Genomic DNA, 24,899 nt, shown 5'->3' with positions numbered 1-24,899 from the left:
CCGTCAGGTTTCACCCTCTTCCACAGTGACCAGAAAGTAACAGCTTCTCGCTTGCTTTTACAGCTGGCTGGATGTGCAGTCATGGCCGTGGGTCTCTGGCTTCGGTTTGGCGGAGAGATTCCAGAACTGTTGGCCGATGGAGAAGAGGTCCCGTCGTTCTTCTACACAGGTAGGTCCAGCAGTAGAAGGTGGTCCCCGGGCTTACAGCGAGGTTCATTCCTGGCTGCCCTAAATCTGTTTGCCTTGAGCATGGAAGAACCTCTATTCAGAAAAAAAACAGGGAAGTTTCTCTTCTGGGACTTTCTGCAGAGTCCGACATTAATGACACCGGTTTTACCCTGATTTTCTTGGTATTCAATTTGTCAGTGTCACACAAGCTGCTCGTGTAAAATGTGTGTACAAAGGAAGATGTGATGTTTCCATAGCTACTGCAAAAATAAGACAATGGCATTCACCCACATGGTGAATAATAAACGGTCAGCAGGACTTAGGCGTTATTGGGCAGAGTCATGATGAAGTGTGCACTCAGCAAAATATGTAAACATTGATGTTGAAATGCAATAGGAAAACTGAAGAAAGAGGTAAAGGAATTCACATTCCACAGAGGCGGTCCATAGCTTTTTCCAAACACATGCCTTCAGTTTCTCTTGTTGGATTTTACCAGCTTATTACTGTGCTATTGTAGCACCGAATGCATGACAGAGTTTCAAGTGGTTGTGGTCATAAATGCAATTTAAGGAAGAGGCATCCTTCCCATTTTTTTCCCAAAGGAAATTGGAGCGACCCACTTTAGTTTAAAGAGCACATGTCTACTTTGAGTTATGACATCATGTCTGTATCCCAGGGCTATTATCTTGCTTCCTTGGTAGCCAAGTTGGCCCACATGGATGGGAGAAACATCAGAGCCAGATGTGACGGGAAGGCAGTAGAACTAGAGGACGTGAATTGAGGTTGAAGAGGGGCAGTCTCAGGACTAATGTCAGGATGTATTTTTTCATGGAGAGGGTGGTGGATATGTGGAATGCCCTCCCGCGGGAGGTGGTGGAGATGAAAACGGTAATGGAATTCAAACATGCGTGGGATAAACACAAAGGAATCCTGTTTAGAAGGAATGGTTCCTTGGAATCTTAGCGGAGATTGGGTGGCGACGCCGGTAATTGGACACAAAACGGGAGCTGGGCAGACTTCTACGGTCTACGCCCTGATCGTAACTGAATAGATAGGGATGGGCTGGAGTGTAAATTTTAAGGGGCTTCGATGTTAGCTTCAGAACTTAGTACAAGAACAGTGCAGGGCAGACTTCTGTGGTCTGTGCCCTGAGAATGGCAAGGACAAATCAAACTCGGGTATACATATAAAGTATCACATATCATGTAAAATGAGTTTATCTTGTTGGGCAGACTGGATGGACCGTTCAGGTCTTTATCTGCCATCATTTACTATGTTACTATGTTACTCTTTGAGGTTCTACATGGAATGTTGCTACTAACTGGGATTCCAGAATCTTCAGAACTTAGTATAAGAACAGTGGGGCAGACTTCTACAGTCTGTGCCCTGAGAATGGCAAGGACAAATCAAACTCAGATATAAAGTATCACATACCATGTAAAATGAGTTTATCTTGTTGGGCAGACTGGATGGACCGTTCAGATCTTTATCTGCCGTCATTTACTATGTTACTCTTTGGGGTTCTACATGGAATGTTGCTACTAATTGGGATTCCAGAATCTTGTAACTCTTTAGGATTCTAGAATCTTCAGAACTTTTAGTACAAGAGTCATGGGCAGACTTCTATGGTCTGTGCCCTGAGAAAGGCAAGGACAAATCAAACTGGGGTATACATATAAAGTATCACATACCATGTAAAATGAGTTTATCTTGTTGGACAGACTGGATGGACCATACAGGTCTTTATGTGCTGTCATTTACTATGTTACTATGTTATTATGTGCTGCAGCTGTCTCTCACTGAACCTGCAGATAGTAGGTGATTTAGTCAAGACAGAAATACAGAGAATTCACAGTTAGACAGCTCTGTTCCAGGCCCACCATTAATGCCTCTTCTGCCTACTCTAGGTGGCTCGGGTTTCACAAGAGAGGATGGGTAAAGTTTGTTTGTTTATTTATTTGGATTTTCTCACACCTTTTTTGGTAGTAGCTCGAGGTGAGTTACATTCAAGTGCACCGGGTATTTCCCTGTCCCAGGAGGGCTCACGATCTAACTGGGCTGCTGAACAGAAGCAAATGCAAGCGCTAGAGGCTATTAGCGCCATACTAACGCCTGCGTTTGCGGCTTACCCTTACGTTTCTTCCCCATTACACAAACAGGGAATCACGGAGCTGCTCCTAATCGTGACCTCCCTCAAGTGGCCATCTTGGATTCTCTCTCCTACTTTTAGTTTTAAAGTCTCTTTTTAGCTGCTCCTTTTCCCAGAGGGATGTTGCTACTATTGGAGATTCTACATGGAATGTTGCTGCTATTGAGATTCTGTTGCTACTATTGGAGATTCTACATGGAATGTTGCTACTATTGGAGATTCTACATGGAATGTTGCTATTCCACTAGCAACATTCCATGTAGAAGGCTGCGCAGGCTTCTGTTTCTGTGAGTCTGACGTCCTGCACGTACGTGCAGGACGTCAGACTCACAGAAGCAGAAGCCTGCGCGGCCACATTGGTGATCTGCAAGGGCCGACTTCTACATGGAATGTTGCTAGTGGAATAGCAACATTCCATGTAGAATCTCAGCTAGTAGCAACAGTGGAGGAGTGGCCTAGTGGTTAGGGTGGTGGACTTTGGTCCTGGGGAACTGAGTTCAATTCCCCCTTCAGGCACAGGCAGCTCCTTGTGACTCTGGGCAAGTCACTTAACCCTCCATTGTGCCATGTAAGCCGCATTGAGCCTGCCATGAGTGGGAAAGCGCGGGGTACAAATGTAACAAAAAATAAAATATCTGTTAGAAAATGTGTTATTTGGCAGATCTTTGTCAATGTGTATATATCATAAGCACTGCCATACTGGGAAAAGACCAAGGGTCTATCAAGCCCATCATCCTGTCTCCAACAGTGGCCAATCCAGGCTTCAAGAACCTGGCAATTCCCCCCCCCCCCCCCCCCCCCCAAAAAAAAATAATTTTTTTAATAATGTTCAATGGACTTTTCCCTCAGGAATCTGTCCAAACCCCCCTTAAACTCCATAAGGCCAGCTGCTGTCACTATATTCTCCGGCAACGAGTTCCAGAGTCCAACTACACGCTGAGTAAAGAAAACTTTCTCCTATTTGTTTTAAATCTACCATATTCTAGCTTCATCTTGTGTCCCCTGGTTCTATTGTTGTTTGAAAGTGTAAACAAACGCTTCACATCTGTCCGCTCTACTCCGCTCATTATCTTGTAGACTTCTATCATATCATATCTCTCTCTCTCTCTCTGTGTCTCTCTTCCTCCTCTCTCAGTTCCTTGCTTTCTCCTCAGGCCGGATATATTTTATTTATTTATTTGTTACATTTGTATCCCACATTTTCCCACCTATTTGCAGGCTCAATGTGGCTTACATAATACCGAGAAGGCGTGTGCCAGGTCCGGTAAAAGAAACAAATACAAGGTGATATTGAGGGGCATAATGGAACAGAAACGCCTATCTCCAAGGGCGTTTATCTCCGAGAACGGGTCCGTGAAGGGGCGGGGCGGATCGTATTTTTTAAAAGAAAAAGACGCCCATGTTTTATTCGTCAAGGTGTGAGCTGGGCGTTTTTGCTTTTCAGCGATAATGGAATATGAAATCGCCCAGCTCAAAAACGAATAAATCCAAGGCATTTGTTCGTGGGAGGGGCCAGGATTCATAGTGCACTGGTCCCCCTCACATGCCAGGACACCAACCGGGCACCCTAGGGGGCACTTTTACAAAAACCAAATAAAAGGTAAAAGAGCTCCCAGGTGCATAGCACCCTTCCCTTGGGTGTTGAGCCCCCCAAATCCCCCTCAAAACCCACTGCCCACAAGTCTACATCATTACTATAGCCCTAAGAGGTGAAGGGGGGCACCTACATGTGGGTACAGTGGGTTTGGGGGGGTTGGACGACTAGTAGCATTAAGCAGCACAATTGTAACAGGTAGGGGGGGGGATGGGCCTGGGTCCACCTGCCTGACGTCCACTGCACCCCCTAACAACTGCTCCAGGGACCTGCATACTGCTGCTTGGGAGGAGGGTATGACATTTGAGGGTGAAAGTAAAAAGTTGTGAAACATCATTTGTTGTGGTGGGAGGGGGTTAGTGACCACTGGGGGAGTCAGGGGAGGTCATCCCCGACTCCCTCTGGGGGTCATCTGGTCATTTAGGGCACTTTTGGGGGCCTTATTCGTCAAAAAACAGGGTCCAGGAAAAGTGTCCTAAATTCTAGCTCAAAACTGTTCCATTATCGGCGAAGGGCGCCCATCTCTGTTCGCCCGATAACCACGCCCCAGTTCCGCCTTCGACACGCCTTCGATACGCCCCCGTCAACTTTGTCCGCATCCGTGACGGAGTGCAGTTGAAAGCGTCCAAAGTTCGGCTTTCGATTATACCGCTTTATTTGTTTTTGTGAGAAGAACGCCCATCTCCCGATTTAGGTCGGAACTTGGGCGTTATTCTCGTTCGATTATAAGCTGGATTGTGGTCTAGTAAGGTACATGTGTTTCAGATACAGAGGGGGGTCGAGGAGAAGTTATATAGTGTCCATTACGAGTTTTGGTTTTGCTGTGTTGCAGTGTGGGTATTTATGTTGGGTCGGTGGCATATGCCTTTTTGAACAAGTAGGTTTTTAGTGATTTCCTGAAGTTTAGATGGTCGTAGGTTGTTTTCACAGCTTTTGGCAGCGCGTTCCATAGTTGTGTGCTTGTATAGGAGAGGCTGGATGCATAGGTTGCTTTGTATTTATGTCCTTTGCAGTTTGGATAGTGGAGGTTTAGGTATGTTCGAGATGATCTAGTTGTGTTTCTGGATGGGAGGTCTATAAGGCCTGTCACGTATCCTGGGACTTGGCCGTAGATGATTTTGTGGACCAGGGAACAGATTTTGAAAGTAGTACGTTCTTTTGATATGAGCACCTTTCCTTCTCTGTCCTCTTCGGATATGGTTGTGATACGGTTCCCCATGCCAGAACTCATCTGAATGAGTACAACAGCTTTCTTGGCTCTTTTGCTGGTTCCCAATCCTTCTCTCAAAGTCCCTTCACTCAGAAGTAGTGCAGTGCTGCAGCCCAAGTAGCAACCTAAGCCCTAGGCAAAGTCTGGTGCTAGGGCCAAGCATTCGATCCCCTTGCAGGTCCAAAGTGCAACGTCCAAGAACTGAGAGCCAAAGACAAGGCCACACCCCTGAATAGGGTTTTCTAGTCCCTCAGTTTTCTTCCACAGGAGTGTCGCCTCCTACTGCTTTTGCTGGGCAGAAGGATCAGCCCTGGGCTCTGGAAACAATAAGAGCTTTCCAGGACAAAAGTTCACACACTTGACGCTAGTAGAGCCAACAGAGATCACTGCCAAGGCAGAATCTGAATGCCCTCTACACCTGGATATTGCCAGCACGAAATGCAATCTTGACTTTGGCATTCAACTTCACAAATACACTCAAAGGACAACACAGTGAAGTGTTTTTTTTTTCATTGTGACCTGATACAAAATTGCAAAACAATTAACACCAAATCAATCATCAAACCATTAGCGTAAATGCTTACTCACTGCAGTACGACTGCCTGCAAAGTTCTGAAGTACTATATAGTTTGACTGTAAGGCACTAGTTAATTCTATCTTATATTCTATTAATTTAATTTAGGGATTTATAGCCAACCCTATCTCTGACAAATTCCATCATTCATTCATAATGGTAAATTAAACAATACAAAGTGTTCCATTAAAATACAATATGATGTCTATACTCTAACCACAGCGTCTCCACATCCAGCTCCATCTATCAGTCAAACTAGGAGGAAGAAAGAGAATTGATATTCAGCATGGTTTTACCAGGCGGTAGAGTTGAAATAGGTCGGGGTTGCCGTTAACTGATACTGGGGAAGTAATAATTGTCTGGTGGTTTGGTTATTGTAAGCCTTGGCAGTGTTTTGATTATTTTTGATTGTTGTGTGATTTTGTTTGTGGTGCATTGTATTTGCATGTTCCTAATAAAATCATTCCCCCCCCCCAAAAAAAAACCCCAGGCAGTAGAGTATTCTGCCCAGTTAAACCATACTGACCAGGCTGGCAGCAGATATAGAGTAGCAAAACATAGATTCCCAAATAGCGGCACTTTACATTTTTTTCGATTTCGCTAAGTGAAAATTTATCATACATAGAGTTCCTAAAGAAGTTCTTCGAAACCCTGCAGAGTCAGACTCATTATGATTTCACTTTGAAAGCATTGTTACTACTTGAAGATCGAATAAACGCTGGAGATTTTGGACTCATTATCATTTTACTTTGAAAACTCAGCTATACCCAAAAAAAACGCTGGACATTTTGCTACAGCTCCACTTGGATTTGTTTTTTAGGTAGCTAAAATCATCAAGAGCGCCATTGTATAGATCGTTTGACGGCGGTGACAACATCATATGGACCAAAATCTCATTCAGCGATGAGTGGCATTTTCAACTACATACGCTAAGTGGCCAGTCCAGGTCACAAGTACCTGACAAGATCCCAAAACAGTACAATACATTTTGTACTGCTTATCCTAGAAAAAAGCAGTGGATTTTACTCAAGTCCATTTTAATAACGGTCTATGGACTTTAACTTTAGGAAGCCATCCAAACCTTTTTTAAACCCCGCTAAGCTAACTGCTTTTACTACATTCTCTGGCAATGAATTCCAGAGTTTTTTGCACTTCCTTCGCCAGTTAGGGGACTATATATAGCCGCTAACCAGCTAAGTTATGGCTCCACCCAAACTCCACCCCCACCAGGTTACTGGTGATATTCAGTGGTACTGACCCAATTAAACCCTTTTGAATATTGACCCCACACTTACAACCAAGGCCATGCAAAGAAGTAAAACTAGTCCAGCTAGGCCAAATTATACAAATGAATTTCATGACATGGGAGGAAATCTGTCTCCGTACAGATATCTAAAGGAAGGGACTGCCAGAAAGCTGATAGTAACAGCAAGCACAGAGAGGATCTGAAGACTGCAGGTTCCTAGTAGATAGCTCATGGACCACCATGAATCTTCCATAAGCCGAAGCACCAGTCTGCTATTAAAATGATGAAAAACTACTACTAAACTACTACTTATGATTTCTAAAGCGTTACTAGACGTACACAGCACTGTACACTTGAACATGAAGAAACAGTCCCTGCTCAACAGAGCTTACAATCTAATTAGGACAGACAAACAGGACAAACAAGGGATAAGGACAAAGAGTAGCAAGATTCCGTGCAGAATCCTAAAGAGTAGCAAGATTCCGGAATCCCATAATAGCAAGATTCTGTGCAGAATCCTAAAGAGTAGCAAGATTCCGGAATCCCAAGACTACTACTACTACTTATCATTTCTATAGCGCTACTAGACGTATGCAGCGCTGTACACTTGAACATGAAGAGACAGTCCCTGCTCGACAGAGCTTACAATCTAATTAGGACAGACAAACAGGACAAACAAGAGATAAGGGAATATTAAAGTGAGGATGATAAAATAAGGGTTCTGAACAAAGTGAATAAGGGTTAGGAGTTAAAAGCAGCATCAAAAAGGTGGGCTTTTAGCTTAGATTTGAAGACGGCCAGAGATGGAGCTTGACGCACCGGCTCAGGAAGTCTATTCCAGGCATAGGGTACAGCAAGATAAAAGGAACAGAGTCTGGAGTTAGCGGTGGAGGGTGGAGGAGAAGGGTGCAGATAAGAGAGATTTACCCAGTGAACGGAGTTCCCGGGGAGGAATGTAGGGAGAGATGAGAGTGGAGAGGTACTGAGGAGCTGCAGAGTGAATGCACTTATAGGTCGATAAGAGGAGTTTGAACTGTATGCGGAAACGGATAGGAAGCCAGTGAAGTGACTTGAGTAGAGGGCTAATATGAGCATAACGACAGTGGCGGAATATTAGTCGTGCAGCAGAATTTTGAACAGATTGGAGAGATGGCTAAGTGGGAGACCTGTGAGAAGCAAGTTGCAATAGTCTAAGCGAGAGGTGATAAGAGTGTGGATGAGGGTTCTGGTAATGTGCTCAGAAAGGAAAAAATTACCAGTGATACCAGTTCAAGGCTTTATTGTCAATTGCACAACTTGAGAGATGGAAACACAGAGCACACAGCATCATCATTGGTTTTTATACCATTTAGTGACCAATGTTCACTCAAAACGATTTACAGCAGACTAGTGACAATAAAGCAGGAACAAGAGAAAAACAAAAGGCCAAAATAAATGCAATTTCGTGGAGCCTTAAAATGATTAACATAACATTAACTGTTAATAATGAGGGAAAATGTCTTTCAAACCCTTCCTGAAAGAATCAAAGACTAATTGCCCAGATAATTTCTTCCAGTGTTCAGGACCAATAATACTAATGATCTTTTGTCTCCATCTGACTCTCGGAGAGTTCGTCTGCAATAGATTCTCTAGAAAAGATCTAAGGAGCAGATCAGGGACGCAATGATGATGAAACCTGCTGTTTAAGGCACTTCACACCCCAAAACCAGTGCATTTGTTAGGGAGGTTTATATCGTTGTGTCCCTGGACACTTACAATATTCATTATTCTGTCTGTAGCTGGAGAGAGAATTATAGTGTCAGACTTGCTATTTCGTGCAGCCCCTTCCGCTATTTAGGTATTTGACTAACATGACCTAGTTTAACGTGAATCACTTGCCTTCCCCTTAATTCATCAGCATTATGGATCGTTTCTTTATGTACTTTTTCTCTATAATAATTATTTGTTTCATTTCATATTCTTGAATCTTTGCTCCCAGCCGCCCATGTGCAGAAAGTTCTTTCCTACCAGCAAAACCAGTACTGCCTGCAAACTTCTGACATTTCCCAGCATAAAAGTCACTTTCCATTTCCATATAGAAAGGAAATACATATGCATACAACTCAGCATTAATTTCTTTTCCCTCTGTAGGATTCCCTTGTGTCAACAGCAAACTGAATAAAGTGAAGCAGAAATGTCGTCTCAGGAAATACATTTTCAGAGGTTCTCAGCTCATGTTAAAGAGAATCTTCACCGTTTCTAGAAATGTTACCCTAGGGGCCCTCCGTTAGAAGGGAAGAGAGAGACAGTAAGTTCTCAACTGGATGCATTTAGATGTTAAAATGAAATGAAACATTTTGGGGAAGTGAAGAAATATGGTGTTTCTGCTGCTACATCACAACACTGTTTTGTTTTTTTCCAGAGAGAAAGGTATACAGTGTTGCCAGATGGAAAAAATTTGTCACGCCCAAAGCCAGCCCCAAACCTGCCCAAAACCCGCACAAAGTCAATTTCCATGTGAATGGCATCATTAATAAATATTAATGAGTTGATTTGCATATAAATGGCATCATTAATAAATATTAATGTGGTCATTTGCATACAAATGACGTCATTAAGCCCGCCTCCGTGGGGCTTCTACTGGCATTGCGGGCAACAAGAAACCGCCCAAAATCCCGCAACCCACACACGGCGTGAAAAAGTCGCAGCGGGTCGCGGAAAGGAGCCCAATTGGGCGAGAAAACCGCCCATCTGGTAACACTAAAGGTATAACTGGCAGAGACCAGGAAGTGATAACGCTCCTGTACAGGTCATGGTGAGACCCCCACCTAACATAGTAACATAGTAAATGACGGCAGATAAAGACCTGAACAGTCCATCCATTCTGCCCAAAAATATAAACTCATTTTTCATGGTATGTGATACTTTATATGTATACCTGAGTTTGATTTGTCCTTGCCATTCTTAGGGCACAGACCGTAGAAGTCTGCCCAGCACTCTTCTTGTACTAAAAGTTCTGAAGCTAACGTCGAAGCCCCTTGAATTTACTCTCCAGCCCATCCATATCTATTCAATTACGATCAGGGCGTAGACCGTAGAAGTCTGTCCAGCACTGGCTTTGCTTCCCAATTACTGGTATTGCCACCCAATGTCTGCAAAGATTCCGTATATCCATTCCTTCTAAACAGGATTCCTTTGTGTTTATCCCATGCATGTTTGAATTCCATTACTGTTTTCATCTCCACCACCTCCTGTGGGAGGGCATTCCACGTATCTACCAACCTTTCAGTGAAAAAATACTTCCTGACATTACTCTTGAGTCTGCCCTCCTTCAACCTCAACTCATGTCCTCTAGTTCTTCTACCTTCCCGTGCCTGGAAAATGTTTGTTTGTGGATTAATACCTTTCATGCACGTACTCACCAACTCTGATCATTGGGTGGGAGCAATCTCACAGGCATTAGTTCGGCGCTAATGACCTCTAGCACCCACGTTTGCTTTTGATCATCGGGGCATCAGTGCGTAGTTAAACTCTGAAACACATTTGGCAAAAGCAGTTAATGTGGCTGTGTTTTAAAAAAAAAGTTTGGACAAATTCCTGGAGGTAAAATCCATAAACCATTATTAAAGTAGACCTGGGGAAATTCCAGGAGGTAAAATCCATAAACAATTATTAAAGTAGACCTGGGGAAAGCCACTATTTCTCCCTAGGGTCGGTAGCATGAAATGTTGCTACTTCTTGGGATTCTGCAAACCATACGAGGAGAGATTTGCCGACCTGAACATGTATACCTTGGAAGAAAGGAGAAACAAGGGTGACCTGATACAGAATTGGGAAGCAAAACCAGCGCTGGCCAGACTTCTACAGTCTATGCCCTGAGAATGACAGGGACAAATCAAACTTGGGTATACATATAAAGTATTACATACCATGTAAAATGAGTTTATCTTGTTAGGCAGGCTGGATGGACTGTACAGGTCTTTATCTGCCGTCATTTACTATGTTGCTATGCCAGGTACTAGTGACCTGGATCGGCCACTCTAGGAACAGGATGATGGGCTAGATGGACCTTTGGTCTAACCCAGTTCAGCAACTCTTACGTTCTCTATGTTCACTAAAAAGATTTAATAAAGAGTCTAGTGTTTTTTTAATATCTTTAAAAAATAGAGGTGTTATTGACCATCAAAATGTAAGAATACATGAAAATGATACTTAAGAATACAGAAAAACAAAACAAATTATAGTTGACCTATGACAAAGAAAATATTTATTTGTTTATTTTATTTTTTAGATTTTTATCCTGCTTTTATACCAAAGTGTGTTATAAAATAGAACATTCATAAAAATAGGAGACATACAATAGACTCAGTAATACCATGATATATCAATAACCTTACAAAGGAGAACTGTCAGAAAGGGGTGTAGGAATAGTTGAGAGAGAGAGAGTTCGCATCTGTACCCTCCGCCTTTGTTCCAAGCCTAGTCTCACCTGCTGAATCCTGGCGATCAGCCTCCGGAAGTTCCACTGATGTGCATTAAGCTATCCACAGTTCACCACTGTCAGAATCAAAACGGCAGAGCCTGCCAATAGGCCTTCCGGATAAACCTTAACAAAAGTCTAGGAAGCAGTTAACAAAAGCTGCAATGGCCCAAAATAGTCACTGTGGAAAAACTGACTCTCCAGTTTAGGTTGGCCTCCACTGGGCCCAAAACCACAAAAGCCTTCAAGTTCATAGCAATCTTAGAAGCAAGGAGTTTACAGAGAGCTTTCCCTGCTTGCGTTTTTCTAATTGCAGTGACATTCTAGACTTGGGGTTTCTTACTAATGACTTGTTCTTTATATTATTCCAGTTATGACGTGCAGAAATCGGTGGATTTAGCCCACGCTGCAGTTTCATTCAGGAACGCAGGGTATTTCCTTGTCGCCTCAGAGCTCACAATCTAATTTTGTACCTGAGGCAACTGAGGGTTAAGTGACCTGCCCAAGGTCACAAGGAGCAACAGTGAGATTTGAAGCCTTGCTGTAACCACTGGGCACTCCTTCACTTCAACTGAGCTGTGAAGGTTTAGCCTATAGCTTTGGCATGAATTGAGAGGGGGGGTCAAGGCTATCCTAATGGTATCTTATGCACTTGGTGAACCTTCAGTTGTGAAGCCCCTCCCCTAAGGGAAGCTCATGGATCAAGGCCCTCCCCCTACAGTGTTTAGCGTCTCTCTCTTTCCCTACTTTCCTCCCCCCCTTAGTCTTCAGCATCTCTCTCCTCCCCCTCCATAGTTTCCAGCATCTCTCTCCTCACTCCTCCAGGTCTCTAGAATCCCCTAACATGCTGTCCAGCATCTCTCTCATTCCTTCCTTGCAAGATGTTTCAGTCTCTTATCTCCCTTCATCTGGAGTGGTGAATCAGCAGTCAGCATCTATAGAAATGCATCTTGCTTTGAGCATCTGTGCAAGCTTAAGGCCTGCCAGCTTCCACCCCCCCTCCAAACTGGTTCAGAAGGGGCAGGAGCTATCTGGCCTTAAGCATGCATGGATACTCAAAGGCCTGTGCTGGCCATGCTGAATCTTCTATAGATACTGACTGCCATGTTGCCATCCTGAAGGAAAGGAGGTATAATGCTGAACAGCTCGGAGTGAAGAAAGGAAGGAGAAAGATGCTGGAGACCAAGTGATGACACCAACCCCTAAATTCTGCCACCCCAGTCAACTGCCTAGTCCATCTTGTGGATGGGCCAGCCCTGGAGGAGGTAAAACCTTTTAGAGTCCCTCATGGTGAAGAGGTGTGGTCCTTAAATGTCACCAGAATTATGGGTCCTATTGTGTGATTGAAGCGTTGTATTGCAGAATATTATTGAGGTGTGGAGTGTGTTTGTGTTGTGCTCAGCCTTATAGCACATTTCGTTGTCGCTAACCAAGAACGAGGTTTTCATCAACAGTACGTGGACACGCACCATAGCACAGTCTCACAGAGAAAGGTGGTGAACAGGATAGGAAACTGGTTGACAAACAGATGATAGAGGGTGGTGGTAAATGGAGTTTATTCAGAGGAAAGGAAGATGAATAGTGGAGGGCCTCAATGATCGATACTGGAACCAATTCTATTTATTATATATTTGTGAACGACATTGCCAAAGGATGAGAAGGCAAGGCTTGTACTTTGGGGATGACACAAAAATATCCAACAGAATGGACACTTCAGATGGAGTAGAAAACATGAGAAGTACATAAGCATCGCCATACTGGGACAGACCGAAGGTCCATCAAGCCTAGCATCCTTTTTCCAACAGTGGCCAATCCACTCTTTTGCCATATTTGGGACACAGACCGTAGAAGTCCCGCCCAGGACTGGCCTTACTTCCTCACGACTGGAAATGCCGTCTAAGCACAGAGAAGTCTTTGTTTTGATTGCATTCTTTTTCCACATAAGAATCCTTTGTATTTATCCCACGCATTTTAAAATTTTGTCATCGTTTTCATCTCCACCATCTCCCCCGGAAGGGCATTCCAGGCATCCACCACCCTCTCCATGAAAATGAACTTCTTGACGTTGCTCCTAAGTCTACCATCTTGTAATCTCGATCTATGTCCTCTAGTTCTAACGCATCCCCGTCTCTGGAAAAGATTTGTATGTATTGTGATACCTTTCAAGTATTTAAACGTCTGTATCATGTCTTCCCTATCCCTCCTGTCCTCGAGGATATACATATTCAGGTCCTCAAGTGTCTTCTCTTGCGGCAATTTTTGTCACTTTTCGCTGGACCGCTTCAAGTCTTTTAATCTACTTAGCTAGCTGCGACCTCCAAACTAAACACTACACTCCAAGTGAGGCCTTACCAATGACTTGGACAGGGGCATTAACACTTCTTTTCTTCTGTTGGTTACACCCCTCTCTGTGTAGCCCAGCATCCTTATGGCCGCAACCACTGCCTTGTCACATTACATAAGTACATAAATAATGCCATACTGGGAAAAGACCAAGGGTCCATCGAGCCCAGCACCCTGTCCATGACAGCAGCCAATCCAGGCCAAGGGCACCTGGCAAGCTTCCCAAACTTACAAACATTCTATACATGTTATTTGTTTCACTGCCTTCCAATCCTCAGATACCATCACCCCAATGTCTCTCTCCACCATCTCCACCATCTCCTATGTTTCCATTGGATTTCTATACTTTTTTGCATTAAATCTTAACTGCCAGATCTTAGATCATTCTTCTAATTTTTGTAGATCTCTCTTCCCTATGAGGAAAGGCTAAAGCGGCTGGGGCTCTTCAGCTTGGAGGAAAGACAGCTGAAGGGAGATATGATAGAGGTCTATAAAATAATGAGTGGAGTGGAACGGGTAGATGTGAATCGCTTGTTTACTCTTTCCAAAAATACTAGGGGGCACGCAGTGAAGCTACAAAGTAGTAAATTTTAAACAAATTGGAGAAAATATTTCTTCACTCAATATGTAATTAAACTCTGGAATTTAGACTGTGGTAAAAGCAGTTAGCTTAACGGGGTTTAAAAAAGGTTTGGATAGCTTCCTTAAAGAAAAGTCCATAAGCCATTATTTAAATGGACTTGGGGAAAGTCCACTGCTTATTTCTAGAATAAGCAGCATAAAATATATTGTACCTTTTTGAGACCTTGCTAGGTACTTGTAACCTGGGTTGGCCACTGTTGGAAACAGGATACTGGGCTTTGGTCTGTCCCAGTATGGCAACACTAATGTTCTTATGTTCTTCTATGGGGTGGAAACAAATTCCTGCTTTTTAAATTTCCCCACTCTGGCCAGGACTGGCTGGCCGCTTTCTATTATACAGTCCTGACTCAGAGCTGCCCATTTTCCAATCATGCCTCTTGATTTATTTGAAACTAGAGTTTAAAACTGTAGATTCTTCTTCACTGTTTCCAATTACAAAGTGAGGATGAGTTACAAGTTCAGGTACACAAGTTATATCCCTGCCTAAATGGCTCACAATCATAGGAGCCAACCTTTGAAAATTATTGGGGGTGCTAGGCCCAATGGAAATAATCCATCCCCGGAAACATAGAAGGAATTTTTTTCAATATTGAGAATGCTCAAGCACCCACAGCACCCACAGATTCAGCTCCTATGCTCACAATCTAGTTGAATCTGAGGCAATAGAAAGGAAAATAACTTGCCCAAGGTGTCAATGGAAGAGGTGGGATTTGAACTGTGATTTTCATGGTTTGCTATCTACTTCTTCCACTCTGCCTTTCCTGCTTACCACCCCACACCCCCCAATAGGGCTGGGAGGCCAAAGCTTACCAGATATTTCCCAGTCAGCAAGCCACAGCCTACTGGTGTGTCATGGAAGGAAGCATAGGTGTGCCACAGAAAAAAGTCTATGCATTAAAATCAGCAGTAGCAGAGACATAGTCAGAACTGCTTTGCTTTTTGGGGGGGGGGGGAGGGGGGAGGTGCAAGATTAACATGCACTAATCACACAGATCTGAACCAAACCAATTTTACTTTTACTGACAAATAATTCCTTAGTGGGCCTGACGAGGGATTTCTAAGCAGTCTGCAACAGCTGTCATGTATCATATGATGGGTAGCACTTTAAATATTTAAGCACAGCCACTCAAAGGCACTTACTGATGCTAAACCCACATGCACACTTATGGAAACAATTCAATGATATTTCAAGATGTCTCAAGAGGAAATATCCCATAACTTAAACTAGACCAGACACACACAAAGACAGACATCTCGATGAACTGTTCTGAAGCTCCACCTGATACTATCACAAAATAATACAATTTACCACATATCCACCAGCTTTGCTTTATTATAATAACTTGCTTGATTAATTTGCGTTAACAGTAGAACCGGTACATACATCTGAAGCTTTTCTTTTCCTTTCCTGCTTGGTCTCCTGTCTGATACTGACATTCTTCACTTCAGATCCCAGGGCTTCTGAAAAATTTTCCCCGTGTTCTTATAATATGCGCCAAACCTGCAGGTAAACCAATGAGGTGACTCCATGGCACTTAATTCTGAAACAATCGGTGATGTGCTGCTGGCTACTGATGGAGGGTTATCACCAGCTCTGTTCCACTGAGGCACGTTGTGCTTTCACAGTGTTATGTGACCCTCTACCACCTTTTTCCGTATAACAACAATTTTAAAATACACGGAACACACAATCATGGAATCAGATCAAAACCTTCTCCTAGAAAAACAGAAGAATTATCTAAAAACACAGTACATGGACTTTTGAGATTTCTTCAGATGTTATTCACATCTGAAGAAGGGACTTCTGGTTAACTTACTTGATGGTCCTATATCCCAAGCAGAAAAGGAGTAGAGGCTGGCTAAAAGGACGGATAACCACAGGAGATGTTGCTTAGCCACACTTTATTCAAAGCACCAGAAACAGGACCCGACGCTGGCCACGGTAGCCTGGCGGAAGGGCCGATTTGCCACGAGCTTTCTAGTAGGGCCCATTAATTAGTAACTTCCTGAGGTGATTTAGAGGCTCATTTTCGAAAGAGAAGAACGTCCATCTTTCGACATAAAGCAGAAGAGGGACGCCCTTCTCACAGAGACGTCCAAATCGGTATAATCGAAACCCGATTTTGGACATCTCCAACTGCAATCTGTCACAAGGATGTCCAAATTTCAAGGGGGCGTGTCGGAGGTGTAGCGAAGGCAGGACTTGGACATCTTTGACCCATAATCGAAAAAAGCAAGGATGTCCTAAAGTAAAACTTGGATGTTTTCACCCGGACGTGTTTTTTTTTATGAATAAGGCACAAAAAGGTGTCCGAAATGACCAGATGACCACCGGAGGGAATCGGGGATGACCTCCTATTACTCACCCAGTGGTCACTAACCCCCTCCTACCCTCAAAAAACATCTTTAAAAATATTTTGTGCCAGCCTCAGATGTCATACTAAGGTCCATGACAGCGCATGAAGGTCCCTGGAGCAGTTTTAGTGGGTACTACAGTGCACTTCAGATAGACGGACCCAGGCCTATGCCCCCCCCCACCTGTTACATTTGTGGAGGGAACAGCGAGCTCTCCAGAACCCACCACAAACCCACTGTACCTATATATAGATGCCCCCTTCACCCGTAAGGGCTATGGTAGTGGTGTACAGTTGGGAGTAGTGGGGTTTGGGGGGGGGGGGTTGGGGGGCTCAGCACACAAGGTAAGGGAGCTGTGTTCCTGGGAGCAATTTGTGAAGTCCACTGCAGTGCCCCCTAGGGTGCCCAGTTGGTGTCCTGGCATGCCAGGGGGACCAGTGCACTACAAATGCTGGCTCCTCCCACATCCAAATGGCTTGCATTTAGACGTTTTTGACATGGGCGTCTTTCGTTTCGAAAATCACCAAAAGTCAGAGTCGTCTAGATCCAGTGACGTCCAAATCTAGGGACATCCAAATTTAAGGATTTGGACATCTCTGACGGTATTTTCGAAACCAAAGATGGACGTCCATCTTTTCTCGAAAATACGGGTTTCCCCACCCCTGGATTTTGACGTTTTGCAAAGACGTCCAAATTGCAACTTGGACGTTTTTCGAAAATGCCCTTCTTAGTCTTTTGTCATGTGCAGCCTTGTATCCAACATGAGAATGAAGCCCATATTTGGACTGGAACCAAACTAGGCCTGGCTCAAGCCATCCTTTCTGGCCAGAACTAAATGACACCATCTCCCAGTGGACGGGTTCAGACAACACAGAAAAAGCATCGAAATTTGCATTTCATGTTATGTCATTTTCAAAACATAAGTTTTAGGCCTACAGGGCCATTTTACATGTCCTAAATCAGGAAAACAAAACGAACACATAAAACCACCAATAAAAATTAAGTGAAATTAAATCCCACATACTCATCCTGCTTAGTGGGTTTCCTCTTTTTAGGTATGTTTGTTTGTTTGTTTGTTTGTTTGTTTCAAGCCTGATGAGATGATATTTTAGTGTTACTTAATATGCGTTTATTATATATTGTTTTACTGATTGTTTTTCTATTGCTCTTTCACTGATATTGTAATTATTTCCTGAATCAAGTGCTTTGATTGTATTCTTATATTTGCAACGTTGGTATTTGTAATGAACTACAAATTGCCATCAGCCACTTTGAGCAGGTTTGGGTTTTTTTTAACCAGAAAGGTGGGTTATAATACCAAATGGAAATAAAAATAGAAAACTCATTGTTTTTCATGATGCTTGAGGTTGCTTACACGGGAGCCAGAAACCACAGTAAGATGTGCTCCAGGGAGACAACAAGCCGCCCCCAAACACACACGACAAAGCTGTGGGGATTTCCTCGTCTCCTGGAGACAACAGGCTTACAGATTTCTGTTTATGATGATCTCGGCTTTCTAAACCCTTTCTCTTTTAAGGAGGCTACTTTCTCCTGCTTCCATGATATGTCTCTTGTAGAGGAAAAATTGAGCTTCCTTTCCATGTGATGCGTACAGATACCATACTGAAGTAACTCTATACCGTAACACTAGAACATAGATTGCAGCTCAGCTTATCCGTGGTTCAGTCTAATAATTCTAAAGACAATCCTCTCAATAACGTAGATTTCAATCAATCGTAAAGGAAAATGCTACTAAGACAAGCTTGCCTGTCTGTTAGAGATTCGGCGAAGTTAACGGTCCCAGCTACCGCCACAGGGTTTGGCTGATGTTGGAACAGGTTCAGAGGTGGTTTCTATAGGGACACGGTAAACACTGCAGCCCGGCCCAGGGGGGCACCAGAATGTTTGGCTTTGGATGGTTCTAATGAAGCACAAGAGAGTAGATGCAGCAGAAGAGAGGGGAATCGCATCTGCAGCACGGGCAGCCCTGCTTCCCCCGTGACCTTGTAGAAACAAAGCTTGTATCTGGATAACACTGCAAGGCCATTACTTCATTCTCTCAGAAATGGGAACAGAAGCATGTGGTCCGCACCGGATGTACTTCACTGACCTGTATAAAACGGTGCAGAGCCCTCAGAATATAGGCTAAGAAATATCTGAACAAGCTTTGTAAGTAGGTGCAGACATTACTGTCCAGGGGGATTGGGCCTGCCTGGCCGTACATAGGCATTTGCATATTGACACCCAGAGATGTTAGTTTTGACGCCACTCATCACTCAATTATGGGAAGGCATGAATTGGGCGTGCGCTACCTGCCATGCATTATATAGAATCCAGGGGTCTACATTCAAAAGTATCCAGGGGCTCATTTTCAAAAGAGAAAAACGTCCAAAAAGTGGCATAAATCTGCATTTGAGCGTTTTTCTCACAAAAAATGGCCAAATTGGTATTTTCAAAACCAATTTTTAGACGTTTTTCTATGAAGTGCATCAGAAGTGTGTTCAGATTACAAGGGGGCATGTCAGGAGTGTGTTAAGGGCGGGATCTGGGCGTTCCTAACACTTGGACGTTTTTCTGCCATAATGAAACAAAATAAAAACATCCAGGACTATAAGTTTGACATTTTGGTCTAGATCTGTTGTAACGAATAAACCACAAAAATGTGCCCTAAATGACCACATGAAGTCCACTGCAGTGCCCTCCTAGGGTGCCCGGTTGGTGTCCTGGTATGTCAGGGGGACCAGTGCACTACAAATGCTGGCTCCTCCCACGACCAAATGGCTTGCATTTGGTCGTTTCTGAGATGGATGTCCTCGGTTTCCATTATCGCCGAAAATCAGAAACGACCAAGTCTAGCGACAACCATCTCTAAGGACGACCACATTTCAGGATTTGGGTGTCCCTGCCCGTATTATTGAAATGAAAGATGAACATCCATCTTGTTTCGAAAATACGGGCTTCCCCGCCCCGGATGGGGACGTTTTGCGAGGATGTCCAAATCGAAACGAGGATGTCCCTTTCGATTATGCCCCTCAAGGTGAGCTACCATTAGGGGTTATTGTATCACAAGTCATACTATTTTAGCACAGAGTCTCTTTGCATAAAATGGGACCTATGGTAAAATAGCACAACTTGTGATAAAATAACCCATCTTTATATAAAATACATAACATATCTGGGTTTGAAAAAGGTTGAACAAGTTCCTGGGGAAAAGTCTATGTTATTGAGAAGGACATGGGGGAGGCCACCTCTTGCCCTGGGATAGGTAGCATGGAATCTTACTACTATTTGAGATTCTGGAATCTTGTTATTTTTTGGGATTCTAGAATGTTGCTACTATTTAGGTCTCTGCAGGTTCAATGTTGCTACTTTTTGAGATTCTGCATGGAATCTTGTTACTCTTTAGGATTCCAGAATCTTGCTATTCTTTGGGGTTCTACATGGAATGTTGCTACTATCTGAGATTCTGCATGGAATCTTGTTACTCTTTAGGATTCCAGAATCTTGCTATTCTTTGGGGTTCTACATGGAATGTTGCTACTATCTGAGATTCTGCATGGAATCTTGTTACTCTTTAGGATTCCAGAATCTTGCTATTCTTTAGGGTTCTACATGGAATGTTGCTACTATTTGGGTTTAAGCCGGGTACTTGTGTCCTGAATTGGCCACTGCTGGAAGCAGAATTCTAGGCTAGATGGACCATTGAGCTGACCCAGTATGGCTATTCTTATGTTCTTATGTGTACAGTATATTCAGCAGTGCTACCAGAATATAGACGTAGTTTGAAACCATCTGAGTTAGAAGTTCTAAATTAAACATGTTCCCCCAGATTCTATATGTGGCACACAAAATTGTGCGTGTGCACAATTTAATTGCATAACGTACCCATTACGTGCTAATTGGGTGTTAATAATCAATTATTGGCGCTAATTGGCAACAATTACAATTTACATGCACATCTTGCTAGGCATAGTCTATAAAATATACATTCTTGTGTACGGATCCAAGAAGGGGACGTGGGCCACGGGCTCGTCATGGGCATTCCAAGAATTTGCGTGCAGTGCTACAGATCTGCGCATAATTTACACACCAGGTTTCAGGTTTCTCCTTTTGTTTTTGTTTTTTTGTAGACAATTTCTGTGCCACACCTATGGTTCTTCCATGACCCACAGTAAGCTAAGGTATGCTGACTGGGAAATACCTGGTAAGCTTTGGCCTCCCAGTCCTGTGGTAGGGTAAATAGGAAAGGCAGAGTGGAAGAAGTAGATAGCAAGTCCTGAGTTCAAATCCCACCTCTTCCACTGACACTTTGGGCAAGTCATTTTACTTTCTATTGCCTCAGGTTCAACTAGATTGCGATCCATTTAGGCAGGGATATAACTTGTGTACCGGAATATGTAACTCATCCTCAGTTTGTAACTGGAAGCAGTGAAGAAGAATCTACAATTTTAAGCTCTAAAGGTTTCAAAATAAATCAAGAGGCATGGTTGGAAAATGGGCAGCTCTGAGTCAGGATTGTATAATAGAAAGTGGCCAGCCAGTCCTGGCCAGAGTGGGGAAATTTAAAAAGCAGGTATTTGTTTCCACCCCATATAAGAACATAAGTGTTGCCATACTGGGATAGACCGAAGGTCAATCAAGCCCAGTATCCTGTTTCCAACAGTGGCCAATCCAGGTTACAAGTACCTAGCAAGATCCCAAAACAATAAAATATATTTTATGCTGCTTATCCTAAAAATAACCAGTGAATTTTCCCCAAGTCTATCTTAATAATGGCTTATGGACTTTTTTTTTAGGAAGTTATCCAACCCTTTTTTTAAACCCTGCTAAGCTAACTGCTTTTACCACATTATCTGGCAATAAATTCCAGAGTTTAATTACATGTTGAGTGAAGAAATATTGTCTCCGATTTGTTTTAAATTTACCACTTAATACTTCATTGTGTGCCCCCTAGTCCTAGTATTTTTGGAAAGAGTAAACAAGTAATTCAGGTCCACCCATTCCATTCAACTCATTATTTTATAGGGTGGGGAAGCTTTCTTTACGTCTCAGCTTGATTTTGCCATTCCAAACCTCTCAGTTTTTCTTCTTTGGGGAAGGGAAGAGTAAAGACTGGGTAACTTGTAACTGTAGGAGAGTGTGAAGAAAACACTGGTCAGCTAAACCTCATCAACCCGACTCAGCTGTTTGTTTGTTTTTCACAGATGTTCTAATAAATCCTGATGGAGCACAGAACATACTGTAATATCAACCAGAGATGCATGAGACTAGAAACTTGGAATGTGTTCTTTAGTTTTACAAGGGTAGAAGGAGGTTCCCCCTCCACAGCTAATCCAAAAATGGATTCATTCAGCAGAAATCAACTTTAATACAGCATCTGACAGACATAACCTGTAATGAGGCAGCAGTGATGCCCTTGATAGAACCTCATAATATAGTAAACGATGGCAGGTAAAGACCCGCATGGTCCATCTGCTCTGTCCAGTAAGGTGGCCAGAGCCGCAACTGCCACTCCATGCAGGTTACATGCCAACTGGCACAGAAAGTCATACTCCACCCTTTTGTTTGTTTCCACTCAATCACACATTTTATTTACATATAGTTTTTGTGCAACAGTGTTTGTTTTTCCTTGCATTGTTTCCAATTTATTTGTTTACTTCATTGTTTTATTTGGTTTTGATTAATTATTTTATTGCTTTATAGATGTATTTATACAGATATATATATATATATATACATATAGCTGCCTGTTTTTTTTATTACAATTCATTTTAATTCAATTTACATGGGTAGACGTGAAGCGTCTGTTCACGCTTTCCAAAAATACTAGGACTAGGGGGCACACAATGAAGTATTAAGTGGTAAATTTAAAACAAATCGGAGACAATATTTCTTCACTCAACATGTAATTAAACTCTGGAATTTATTGCCAGAGAATGTGGTAAAGGCGGTTAGCTTAGCGGAGTTTTAAAAAGGTTTGGACGGCTTCCTAAAGGAAAAGTCCATAGACCGTTATTAAATGGACTTGGGGAAAATCCACTATTTCTGGGATAAGCAGTATAAAATGTTTTGTACATTTTTGGTATCTTGCCGGGTATCTGTGACCTGGATTGGCCACTGTTGGAAACAGAATGCTGGGCTCGATGGACCTTTAGTCTTTCCCAGTATGGCAATACTTATGTACTTATATATATGTATTTTTTATATATAGTATTTTAGTATTTTTATGCATACAGGGTCCTTTTCCTGAGCTGCGGCAAAATGCGGCCTGCAATAGTGTGGGTGCGTGTTTTTGGCACCTGCTAGGCCAGTTTTTACCGAGTCTGGGGAAAAGGGCTTTTTTCAATAGGCCGGGAAAAGGGCCTGCAATAAAATTGAAACCAGAATACGCCTATTTACTGCCTCAGCCCTTAATTCCACCCATTGATCTAGCAGTAAGGGCTCACGCGCTACACATGTGGTGACGCAGTCAGCACGTGCCAACTGCCGATTATCGCCAGAAATGCCGAGCATGGTAGGAAATTTAAACATAATTTGTTTCGGTGTTATGGGCATGTGACCAATCTGAAATTACCACCAGGGGGCACACTAGCCTGGCGGTAGCCTCATTTTGGCACACGCTGTACATGTGCCTTTGCAAAAGGGACCCACATTGTTTACTCGTGACCCCTGAAGCAGGCGGTTGCATCCGGCAAAACATGGCCCCATGTCGGGTCATTTTCCCGCTGCTTCAGTAAAGGTTTCTTGACCATCTACACCTCGGTGGAAATCGCTTTGTCATCCTCGTCTCCTTCGTGGCATTTTTTGGATTTCTGTGGAGGTTGTTTCCTGTCCCTTGGAAAAAAAATAAGAATCATTCCTGTGGGACATAATTTTATTTTGTATTTTTAACTAACATTGCGGTTCCTTACTGCTATGCAGCTACCGTATAGCTCAAGAGGTGAACTACAGGAAGGCGTCAAATATATCCAGCCCGATGACATAATTATTTTCGAGTATGACTGTGCTTTTTTTCTTAACCACAAACCAGAGTTTCCAGGAAAATAAGCTAATCCCTTATAAGTGTACTACTCCTCTTAGATTTCAACCTAAGGGCAGTTGGTGAAGGCAATGGCATTTGTTAGCTACTCACTTCGTATAACTGAACTGACATGTACGTTTGTTGACTTCTAAACCGCAAGTATGAGAAGATAATTAGCAGAATCATAGCAACAACTTAAGCCTTGCAGAGAAGCCCAGAAATCGCTGTTTGTCTAGTGAGCAAGACAGATCATAAAATCATCAGAAAGGGTCCTAGAAGCTCCGCTTCCAGACTGTACAGTAACTGGGGGCTGCTATGGGACCTTCTTCTGAGCTGCTGTTTTCTTAGTCCCAAGTCACAACCGAGTATATATGATTAGATCTAGAGGTTGGTGTTTTACAATGTAAGTTGCTTCTGGGATGTAAGCTCCTGTTATCTGTGCTTTTTTTCTCTCCATCATGACTCAGTGCATACCTGTTACCTGTGAAGTATGCCTGAAACAGCCTTCCTCAGCTGGCGCATTGTGCCCCCTTTCTGGCTTTATTAAAGTCTCGCCTAAAAACTCACCTTTGTGAGCCAGCTTTTAAATTTTAAATCCTGGCTCTTCCGGATCATAACCTTGCTTAATTTTAAACCTGTCTACTATCTTATTTGTCTTGTCTGCGTGTCTTGACTATAATGTAAATTCCATAGAACCACATGATCCAAAATTGGCCCATGTGGTCTATAATGTAAATAAATAAATATGTACAGCACTGTGCAGGTCTAGTAGTGCTATAAAATTATAAGTATTAGTAGGAGTAGGAATGGGAATAGTAACAGGAGTAGGAAAGTAGGAGTGGTAATGGGAGTAGAAGGGGAAATAGAAACAGGAGTAGTAGGAGTAATGGGAGTAGGAGTGGGAATAGTAACAGGAGTAGTAAATCAGGAGTAGTAATAGGAGTACAAGTGGAAACAGAAACAGGAGTAGTAGGAGTGGGAATAGTAACAGGAGTAGTAAATCAAGAGTAGTAATAGGAGTAGAAACAGAAACAGGAGTAGTAGGAGTAATGGGTGTAGGAGTGGGAATGGTAACATGAGTAGTAAATCAGGAGTAGTAATAGGAGAAGTGGAAACAGAAACAGGAGTAGTAGGAGTG

The 24,899-nt window shown here is 42.9% G+C and overlaps 1 protein-coding gene across 1 annotated transcript in view; it reads left to right on the top strand.

Annotated features, from left to right (window-relative positions):
• Positions 1-24,899, top strand: part of TSPAN2 (tetraspanin 2) — a 124,686-nt gene that overhangs the window by 55,717 nt on the left and 44,070 nt on the right. Inside the window, exon 2 of the mRNA XM_030220972.1 lies at positions 64-169. Within this exon, the coding sequence (XP_030076832.1) occupies positions 64-169 (106 nt within the window). The remainder of the gene's footprint in view (positions 1-63; positions 170-24,899) is intronic.

This window comes from Microcaecilia unicolor, chromosome 12 (assembly GCF_901765095.1).
Source record: "Microcaecilia unicolor chromosome 12, aMicUni1.1, whole genome shotgun sequence".
NCBI classification, from domain to species: domain Eukaryota; kingdom Metazoa; phylum Chordata; class Amphibia; order Gymnophiona; family Siphonopidae; genus Microcaecilia; species Microcaecilia unicolor.
The sequence above is the reverse complement of the archived record's forward strand: the minus strand, read 5'-3'. Positions and strand labels throughout refer to the sequence as shown.